This window comes from Monoraphidium neglectum, assembly GCF_000611645.1.
Source record: "Monoraphidium neglectum strain SAG 48.87 unplaced genomic scaffold scaffold01767, whole genome shotgun sequence".
Lineage (NCBI taxonomy): Eukaryota > Viridiplantae > Chlorophyta > Chlorophyceae > Sphaeropleales > Selenastraceae > Monoraphidium > Monoraphidium neglectum.
Window position 1 is genome coordinate 1 of NW_014011861.1, and position 10,000 is coordinate 10,000.

At 64.0% G+C, this 10,000-nt stretch overlaps 4 protein-coding genes across 4 annotated transcripts; 2 read left to right on the plus strand and 2 right to left on the minus strand.

Moving 5' to 3' along the window:
* Positions 1 to 1,466: 1,466 nt before the first annotated feature.
* Positions 1,467 to 1,637, plus strand: MNEG_8950 (hypothetical protein; the record flags this gene model as incomplete). The annotated part of the gene is made up of 1 exon (XM_014042574.1): positions 1,467 to 1,637. A coding segment is annotated over one exon (171 nt), but the record flags the coding sequence as incomplete, so codon positions are not given.
* A 744-nt stretch (positions 1,638 to 2,381) lies between these two features.
* Positions 2,382 to 4,207, minus strand: MNEG_8951 (THO complex subunit 7; the record flags this gene model as incomplete). Its single annotated transcript, XM_014042575.1, has 5 exons — positions 2,382 to 2,633; positions 2,933 to 3,010; positions 3,313 to 3,405; positions 3,758 to 3,857; positions 4,065 to 4,207. The coding sequence occupies 5 exons, from the start codon at positions 4,205 to 4,207 to the stop codon at positions 2,382 to 2,384; spliced, it is 666 nt and encodes a 221-aa protein (XP_013898029.1).
* Positions 4,208 to 6,544: 2,337 nt separating this feature from the next.
* On the plus strand, positions 6,545 to 7,226 carry MNEG_8952 (Histone H3; the record flags this gene model as incomplete). Its single annotated transcript, XM_014042576.1, has 2 exons — positions 6,545 to 6,643; positions 6,894 to 7,226. The coding sequence occupies 2 exons, from the start codon at positions 6,545 to 6,547 to the stop codon at positions 7,224 to 7,226; spliced, it is 432 nt and encodes a 143-aa protein (XP_013898030.1).
* Positions 7,227 to 8,517: 1,291 nt separating this feature from the next.
* On the minus strand, positions 8,518 to 8,874 carry MNEG_8953 (hypothetical protein; the record flags this gene model as incomplete). The annotated part of the gene is made up of 1 exon (XM_014042577.1): positions 8,518 to 8,874. One exon carries the CDS (start codon positions 8,872 to 8,874, stop codon positions 8,518 to 8,520), a length of 357 nt encoding a protein of 118 aa, XP_013898031.1.
* Positions 8,875 to 10,000: the final 1,126 nt, after the last annotated feature.

A 10,000-nucleotide genomic window follows, 5' to 3' on the forward strand; every position in this document is an offset into this window, starting at 1 on the left:
CGCACCAGCAGTGGACGGACGTATTCCGCGAGAGCGAGCCGGACGGCGGCGGCGCGCCGGGCTCGGAGCCGGCCTGCGACGTCACACTTTACGCCTGGCGCGGCGCCGCGGCCGCGGCCGCTAGCGGGACCTCTCCGGCGGCGGCGGTGGCGAGCCCGGAGGAGGAAGGGGCAGGCAGCGGTAGCGGCGGCGGCTGGCGGCGGGAAGCGTGCGCGCACGGCGGGGCGCACAGCTTTGTCGCGGCGGCGCGCGCGGGGCCGCCGGGAGCCGGCGGCGGCGGCGGCGGCGGCAGCGGCGGGGGCGGCGTTGAGGACGGGGGCGACGGGGGCGAGGCGCTGCTGCTGGGCCTGTCAGATGACGTGGACTGCGCCGTCTTCCGCATATCACCCGTAGCTGACGACGACGCAGAGGGGTCTGCGGCCGCGGCGGGGGGCGCCGAGGGGGCGGCAGCGGCGGCCGCCGCGAGCGGCGGCCCGCGGCTGGCGGCGCGGCACGAGGGGACTGTGCCGGCGCTGGCGTACGTGGTGTCTGGGAAGACGCAGCGGCGGCACGTGCTCATAGGTAACTGTGCACGCATGTTCGCTGGGAGGGTGCGTGTGTTGGTGGGGTTGTGGTAGGCCGGTGCGTGTGTGTGTGAGTGTTTGTGTGCATGTGGTGTGTGTGTGTTTTTGAGTGGGTGTGTGAGTGTGCGTGTGCATGCGCGAGTGCGTGTGTTCATTTGCATTTGCAAGCGCACGCACTCCCAAGCGGCGATGGCGGCGGCAGCGCGCCGCTGTTGGGGCACCTCCATATTTCCCCGGCCAGCCCGCGTCCCGTCCCACCACTAAGGAACACCCGCCCAACACCACACACCCCCCACCTCCCGGCTGCCGCCCCAGAAAAGCTGCGGCCGGCCAAGCGGGCCCCCTCATACCAGCCTCCCTGTCCGCCCCCTGCCGTCTCACCCCCGCACCCAAACCCTCGGCGCGCAGGCGACCCCAGCAGCCCCGTGGCCGCAGTGCTGGTGGAGGGGCAGCGCTACGCATACGTTTACGGCGCCGTGCCGCGGGACCAGAAGCACGGCAGGCAGCAGGTGCGCGGGAGCTGCGGCCTGAGGTGTGCAGGTGCAGCCAAAAGTGTCGTCGAATCGGGGCAGTCGGCAGCCAGATCCTGTGCCCCCAAGGGCGGGGCTGCATTGCGCGTGTCTGGCCGCAGCGGCGGCTGGCGGCCCCGGACTTGAGGGGGGTGCTGGGCCGAAGAAAATTGGAAGCCTTACGGAGGGCAATTGGTCGCGCTGGCACAACAGACCGGTGGTGGGGTGTGAGTTGATGATGCCAGCGGGCCACCAGGGGCACCTGGGATGCCGGCTGTCCTCCAGCCACCACAATGGCAGTGGAACGCCACACACGTGCTCATGCAATGTACATCTCGAAGCTCCGCTGACCGCGCGTGGCCACGCGCGCGGCCTTGACATCATCCAACTTCAGGTCGTCGATATGCAGCTGGCAGCCGGGGACCGAGTGCTGGGGGCCGCGCTGGTCTCGAAGCCGCGCGGCGGGGCCGGCGGCGGCGGCGCGGCGGGCGGGGGACGGCGCGGGGTAGGAGTGCAGCTGCTGGTCCTCACGCGGACCGAGGTGGTGAGCTTCCAGCTGGCGTGACGGCGGCGCCCTGCGGTAGAGAATTGCGGTAACACACAAAGCCTCGCGGCTGCATGCCTTCCCGCTGCTGCAGACCATCCCTCCTGTCCTGGCCAGGCGACGGGGTTGCTTCCCATTTGGTTGTTTGTCATGAAATGAAAGGGTTTGCGAGCTGTGTGCGATGGGCATCGGGACTCTCGTGTGCTGTGCATTCACAGCAGCCGCGCGGCGGCACCAGGCCTTTAGTGGAGGGCGGCGCAGGTAGAAAAACTGTGTGTGAGCCGGATCAGCGACCGCGGTGTTGCCATGTGTGCGACGACGAAGCTTCAGCGGCACCAAGGGGCCCTGCTTGGCGTGCGGTCCATACATGACACGCTTCCCGCCTTCCCTGTTGCGCACAGCCCCGTGCCGCATGCGGTGCATCGCTGCCAGCAAAGGGTGGGCATGGGTGACATCGCATGTGCATCAGCAGGAGATGAAGGCGGGCAGCAGACCGGAGACGCATGGTAGCAGGCGGTGCAGCACCGGAAGAGCTTGGTGGCGGCAAGCCACAGGGAGTGGCGTTTGCGTGTGGGAGCGCTACACAGGTGCATGTGGGAGAGCTGAATTACACGGGGTGGCGGCACCATGGGATTATAGCCAGAAAGGGCATGATTCAAGCATCTAAATACATGCAATGATAACGCGGCAGCCATTCATCCAGTGCGGCCAGTCGAAGCAAGCTGCAGCACAGGCAGGCAGCGACAAATGACGTCACTCGCCGCATCACCCGTCGACCTGCATGGCCGCCGCCCCCCCGCCGCCCGCGGCGTCCCCGCCCCCGCCGTCGTCGTCGCCGGCGCGCTGCAGGTCCTCTATGCACTGCAGCAGCAGAGCAAACGCGCGCCGCTTCTGCTCGAGCGCGGCCGCGTGGCGGCGCTGCTCTGCGTGCAGCGCGTCGATGCGCGCGCGCTCCTCGTCGATCGCGGCCTGGGTGGTCGCGCGCGGCGGCTGCTCCGCTATAAGGCCGCGTATGACCTGCGGGGCGGGGTGGGCAGGGTCGGGGCACGTGCGAGGGGCGGCGGCACGGGCGGTGCAAGGGGAAGACCGGCGCTAAATCACCGCAGGCCAGCACGTACGTGGAAGCCGTACGTGGAAGGGCGCGTGCGCATGCGCGCTCCCATTGGGACCCCGCAGCCTGCTGCTCAGCCAGCGAGCAGACGCTGCAGAGCTTGGGTCGCTCTGACAGGCGGCAGCACCCTGCCCTGCTGCCTGGACCCGACTGCACCCCGACGTGGCGCCGCGCCGCAGCCACGCCCCTGGGCCGGGCCCCCCACCTCGTACTCCTCGTTGTGCTGCCGCACCACCCGCGCCGCCTGCAGCTCCTGCTTTTTCGCCTCTATGTCTGCCAGCGCCTGCGGGGACGCAGGGGGCCGGGGAGCAGGCGCGCAGGGGTTGTCTGGGCGAGGCTGCGCAGCACTTGTGTGTTTGAGTCTGCTGGCTGGGCCTGCGAAAGCCAGCCTTTGACAGCCCGTCTGGCCCCTCAGAGCACCCTGCCGGCCCGCCCTTCTCAACAGCGGCCCGCCTGCCCTCCTGACTTCCAGTGGACTCCACCCGCCGCATTTACCCCCTTTAGCCCCACCACAACCCCAAAAAAATCAAAAACACCGCAACGGCCGTTGCTGCCGGCCCCAGCTCACGACACGTCGCCCCGCACCTGCTGTATCTGCCCCTCCAGCTGCTGCTGCTTTGCTGCGTACCCCTCCTGTTCGCGCTCGTTCGCCTCGTTGGCTGCCCGGAAGCGATTCAGCTGCGGCGCCGCCGAGCCAGAGTGGGTGCGGGCCGGCAACGTTGAGACAGGGGGGAGAGAGCGGGTCAGGAACATGCTTCGGGTGCCACGCTGTTAGTCGGGGTAGTGTTGCACTGTCTGTGAGCCAGCTGCTCCTCGCTGCGACAGCGGGTAAGCCACTCGATGAAACCTCCTCCGTCCCCCTTGCCGCTGCGTGCACTGCTACCGTATCCGCTGTCTGTCGCTGCAACAATACAAAGTCACCCTCGCCGTCCCTCACAGTTTTGTGTGTGCAGCCCGTCTGCTCTGACAATGCCCATGTGACCCCCACCACTTCGCACACCCTGGAACAAATTCTAGGTTCGAACCCCACCTGCAGCTCGAGGTTATCCATGTCGCGCTGAAAATTCGCCTGCGCCGCCAGCACAGCCTCCAAGCTGCCGTTCTGCGCCGCATCCGACACTGCCAGGAAGCTGCGGGGCGCGCGGGATCGCGGGCGCGCGTGTGTGTGCGGTCGGTGCAGTCGGCGGCGCGCGTCTCGCAACGGCACGCCTCTGGAGCGGCTTGGTTCGCGACGATTGTTTTGGACCAAGCAGCACCTCTCCCTCGCCTCGGCCATGCAGCTGTTTTGTGTCCAAGCTCGTCGTATGCTGCTGCATCTCGTCCTGGGGAGTGCTTACCTCTGCGCCACGGCCTTGAACAGCGGCTGCTTCCCCTTGAGCAGCGCCGAGACGTGGGTCAGGAGGCGCACGCTGATGGCGGCGTCCTCCTCTGCCAAGCTCTGCGCCTGCTTGCTACCGACGGCCGGCGCCGCGGGCGGCATGGCTGCACTGCTTTTGGCGTGTGTGCACCCCCAACAAATCGTGCTTACAGGTGCTGGAGACAAGAGCTGGACACAGATCTCTGGCGTCTGTTCCGATGCAGCCAGTACAGTCAAGCACTGCTCGCTAGTTGTGTGAGTTGATTGTGTCCAAGAGCAAGTCAGGCGTGCTCCAAGGGTTGATCTGGCCTCTACGATCTAAGGAAGACTGCGGTGTTTGGTCTACAAAACGGGTTGATGCTCGGCGTTTGATACTCGCGGAGACGTGTTACAATAGATACGTATTAGGCAGACCTGATGCCTGCACCTGGTGACACAGCCGCTGCTGCACCTGCAGACCAGGTGGCGGACACGAGCTCGCTGCAGCAAGATGCTGACGCAGCCAACCTGCTGGCAGCTTTCTTGGCCAAGAGGGACGCACCCGATGTGCAGTCGCTGCCCAAAGCCGACCTGATGGTGGTGTGCGGTAGCTCAATCCTAGCAACAGCGTGAGCGGGAAAGCAACGGCGATGGCGCTTGGGCCACCGCTGCCCGCACACGGCATGCCAGGCCGCACCCGCCTGCGCGGGATGATGGCCGTTGCTGCTTCTTTGTTCAACCTCACAAATGCCAAGGCGTTCCAAGATGGGGGCAGCCCATTGCCTGGCGTCTAGGCAGCGCAGTTGCCGCTCCACCAGTTGCGTGCACCCGTGCCCACCCTCCTCGCCGCAGGTATGTCGGGGTCCGTGCGCTGCAGGCTGGCACCGTGCCCAAGCTCCTCGTCACTGGCGGCCGCGGCCACTCCACAGCGCACCTGTACAATTCCGTCAAGCACCACCCTGCCTGGCGCCTCCTGCCAGCGCCCGACGGGCGCTGCGAGGCGGAGGTGCTGCGGGACCTGCTGTTCGCACTGGGGGTCGCCGAGGGGCAGCTGCTGCCACTCGAGCTGGATTCGCTGAACTGCGGCGGCAACGCGGAGTGTTCCATGCGGCTGGCGGTTGAACGGGAGGGCATGCGGCCGGCCCGCATAATCGTGGTGCAGGTGGGTGCATGCAACGCGTGTGGGCATGCGTGCGTGCATGCGTGTGTGTGCACGCACTCAGGGAAGCACTGTACGCGCTTATACGCACCTACGCGCGCACGTATAAAGTTTTATACACACACACGTGCGCGCACGCACACATCCAAATAGGACACGCACACACGCTCACATGCGTACACTCACGCACGCATCGCCCCCCTTACCCGCGCCGCAGGACCCTACCATGCAGCTACGGACACACTTCAGCTTCACGCGCTGGTGGCGCGGCATGCTGGACCCCTCACACATCTTTAGCTTCAGCCCCCTGCTGCCACAGCTGCGCGTCGCGGGGGCGGTGCGCCAAGGCGTGGTTCAGGGGGCCGCAGGGGCGGCGGCGGCAGCTGATGATGTCATCGACGGCCTTGAATTCGTGCCAGAGTCTGTCTCCATGGCCCTGCCGATGAGCGAGGAGGGATTGCGGCGATGGAAGGAGGAGCTACAGCAAGCAGCGGCGGCAGCTGCGGCAGGAGCGGATGGGGATTCAACGCCAGATGGGCTGAGCGAGCGGGAAGGGGTTTGGGGAGTGGCTCGGTTTGTGTCGCTGCTGCTTGGAGAGGTGCCGAGGCTGCGAGACGCACCTGGCGGGTACGGGCCCAAAGGGGCAGGGTTCATAGACCACGTTGATATTCCCCTGGAAGTGGAGGAGGCATACGAGTGGCTGGCGGGGCGCTACCCGGGGCTGCTGCGACACTGATGGATGCCCTCTTTGGCGTTCAAGCCCACAACATTGGCTGTGCATACAGTGGGGCGTTGCACGTGCATACAGTGGTCCTTCCCTTTCAGACACTCACACTCGGCGCTACCTGATCTCAGCAGTCAACGCTCCTGATTGTCAATGGCAAATGAGTCTGCATTGAATGGTCATACAATGTGCAAGGAATCCATGAGTTCCTTCAGACCCATAACTGGGTTGCTGCACTCTGCTCTATATAATTATTGAGCTGGCACACAACATCGAAGGCTTGGCAGCATTACTCATGCCTAAGCCTGGCACGCACAGCACGGCACTGCAATCGAGGTCGTGGAAGCGCGCGGCTTGCATCAGTAAATCAATCACGAGATCTTCTACATAATAACACAACCAACCTGCCGTTTGCACCCCCGGCGAGCGTTGTGCGTGTCGCTCGGCTCGCGTCTCTCTGACCTGTGCGAGAAGTGCATGTGAGATAGGGTAACTCGTTCACTCCAACTTTCAGTAACCTCCTGGCGCCCCGGACTGGCTAGACGCCCCTTCCGGACGCCTCGACACCGGCGGCGAAGCAGGCTAAGCTTGAGCTGCAATGGCGCGCTCGAAGCAGGTCGCGCGCAAGAGCGCTGGCCCAATCAAGCAAAGAAAGTTTGAGCTGACCATGAGCGGCGCGAAGCCACCCAGAGTCATGGTAAGCATGTCGGGCCACCCGAGGCGTGGTGACACAGCAGCAGGCCGAGCTGCGAAACAAGCGCAAACATCTGCCCCATGCCTCCCGCAAAACATGCGCAGCACTCCTGTGCCCAGAGCATGCCCGTAACACAGCCCAACAACAACAATCGGTTTGAGACTAACCTCAATGTGTACTGCACTCACGGGCTGGCCGCCTCTCCTATCACCCACAGGCTGCGCGCAAGCCTGCACCTTTCCCACCGCAACAGCCGCGCATCCGCGCGCCCCAGCGCTACCGCCCCGGCACCGTGGCGCTGCGCGAGATACGCAAGTACCAGAAGAGCACCGAGCTGCTGATTAGGAAGCTTCCATTTCAGCGGCTGGTGAGGGAGGTGGCGCAGGCTCATGCCGTCTGGCTGGACGGCCGTGTGCAGCCGCTGCGCTTCCACGCGCAGGCGCTCGAGGCGCTGCAGCAGGCGGCGGAGGCCTACCTGGTGGGCCTGTTCGAGGACTCCAACCTGTGCGCCATCCACGCCAAGCGCGTGACCATCATGCCCAAGGACATGCAGCTGGCGCGCCGGCTGCGCGGAGAGCGCTCGTGATGCTTGCCGAGCGAAAGACAGCTCTTTAGTGCATCGCACTGCCTGCCAGTGAGGCATGCTTGTATGCTCGGCGCTCTCGAGTGGGGCTCGCACGTTGACACGTTAACGCATTTTATTCGCATGAAAGGCAGGATGTCGCTTGTTTCTTGGCGCGGGTCTACCCTGCTCCCTGTCCACCTGTAGATGTGGCTTGTGCTGCAAACAGCTGTCCGCCGCAAGTGTACGTTCAACCGCTTCAACTCTTGGTGTCTGCAGTCTGCCACCGCACATGCATCATGTCCAGTCACGTGTTCAGTGTTGTTGTCAAACATCCTGCTGCGTTGTTGCTCGCCAAACACCTTGTTTGATTGCTTGTTGGGGTTGACACATATAATCATCATCATCATTAAGTCTACCGCACCCTCACATGCGCCGCACATAATTAAATGCCCTTGTGTGCTATTTCCAGTGTAACGTTTTGGGCCAAGCGCAACTGACTTGATCCACATCAGCATAGGGGAAAATCCTGCCCCTGTTGGCGCAGTCTCTACCCTCAAACTGTCATTCACCCCGCCTGAATAATGCATCCACAGCGCACCCATGCATCGCAGCCCTTCTGAACTGAAATTCTCTTCAACAACCTGAAATTCAAGTGCGCCTGCACGGGCTTGTGCCACTCCCCTTCCCATCCCTCACGGGCCGCGCGCAAGCCCACGTCCTTCACCCTCACCAAACATGCCAAACAGTTGCGCGCGCGCGCACGACCGCCCCGGCACCGTGGCGCTGCGCGATCCGATAGTACCAGAAGAGCGCCGAGCTTCTGATAGGGAAGCTTCCCTTCCAGCGGCTAGTGAGGGAGGTGGCGCAGGGCCTCTGAGTTTGGTGGCAGGGCCGCGTCCAGCCGCTGCCCACTGAGGGAAGCTTCACGGCGACGAACCTCCGCCACACCTGCGTGCCTGCCATTGTGCCATGCTGTGTGTATCTCCCTATTTGCAGCCTATTAAGTTGCCAGCAGGCATGTGGACACGCGCTATTTTCGAGGATGAACTCGTCCGCCGGAGGGGGCGGCGCCATGTGTGTACCAAACACACACGTGTGGTCTGTTTCCGGTGTGAAAATCGATCAGGTGCACGTTCCTACACGGGGTTTCTGTTTTTACAGTCGGTTGGCCTGTGTCCAGAAGCCTGACTGTCGGGGACCAGTGCATCAGACAGCCCAAAGCAGACAGCAAACAGCTAAAGCAGAGCGCTCACAAACTTGAAACCGATGCGACAAACAACATGGTTTGCTTTTTGCTTTTGGGAAGCCGGAATCACTCCTGCATCGCATCCCCTGCAGCTGCAGCCGCCGCGCCGCCGCCGGCAGCTGTCGCCCCTTTACCCTTTGGCCGCGCCCGCCGCCCCTTCTTCCCCGCCGCCGCGGCCGCGGCCCCGGCCGGCGCGCCGGAGACAGCCGCTGCCGCCTCCGCGCCGTCCCCGGCCGCTTGCCCGGCCTCCGTCTCCTGTATGTGGCGTTCCAGCATCTTCGCTTTGTGTGCCAGCCGCTTCTGTGTCTTCTTGCTGCGCGCGGGGCCGCTGACCGCTTTGACCATCTCCTTGTGCTTCTGGGCCTTGCCTTGTGCCTTGCGCACCTCCCTGATCTTCTTGTCCCGCAGCGCCTGCGGTCCCATTGCATTGTGGTTGCACCAAGTGAGTGGGTGTGAGGCTCAAGAGTAAGGAGCTGGTTGCTGGCATGCAGGGCCCTGTCACTGGGAGGCTGAGCCGACAGGGGCCCGGTGCGGCGCCAGAGGGCGCGCGCGCCGGGCGCGAAGGCAGGGCCCGTCGCCGCAGGGCCGTGCGCCGCTGCGCGAGGCTTTCCGGCCAAGGCTGGCTGACGCCCCAGCGCGCAAGAGCTTGCAATCTGTATCAAATTTGCTGCTCCCTGAGTCACCTGATGCTGCGGGAGGGACACGTAGGAACACGTGGGGAGGGGTGGGGGTAAGTGGAGGATGAGGGTGAGAGTGCAGGGGTGTGAGACTGCGAGGTGTGGCCACGTTCGTGGTGACGGTGACCCCTTGACACACCCACACCCAGACTCACTTTGACCATTTTGACGTTCATCTTCGGCTTCCCCATCGTGCCGGGCCGCTTGCTGCTGCTGCTGCTGCTGCTCGCCGATTATAGCGCCGGCACGCCTTCTGGTATTATCGCTGGGCCTGTGTGGGCCATGTGGGGGGAGTATCGTGTGCGAGATAAGCAGCTGCACACAAACAGTTTCTTGAGCTTGCAGCATTCACCGCGGTCAGACATCTGCTTTGCCTGTGGCGGCTGCACAGTGGCACAGGAGGCAAGGCGACTGCAGCGGCTGCCGCCGCCACGCCAGTGCCACAAGTTCACGTGCTCGGGGAATGGATACGACATATTACTAGCGTGCAAGCTGACCTTCTATACGCGCTTGCGCCGTTGTCTTGCGTCGTTGGTGTACGCTTGTTGCATGCATGTGAGATCAAGCGGGGAGCTAACTCTCTCAGTGAGCAAGGTTGAATTCAAAGTGCATAATGAGCATGATGCGGCCCGAACATGTCGTCCCTGCATGGCAGCATCAGTCAACTTGGCCCGCCAGGTCGTCACCCGCTCACCGAGACCGCTCGCGCAAGGGCGATGCACGGCCTCCTGACTCTGCGGCACCCCTTGCCCAGTCAGAAAGTCGGCGCGATCCGCTTCACACTTATTACAGTGTGATGCGCAGGGGAAAGACAAGGATGTAAAACTGCATTGCACACAGGTGCGTTTGCGCTGTCACACCACCAGTAAGCC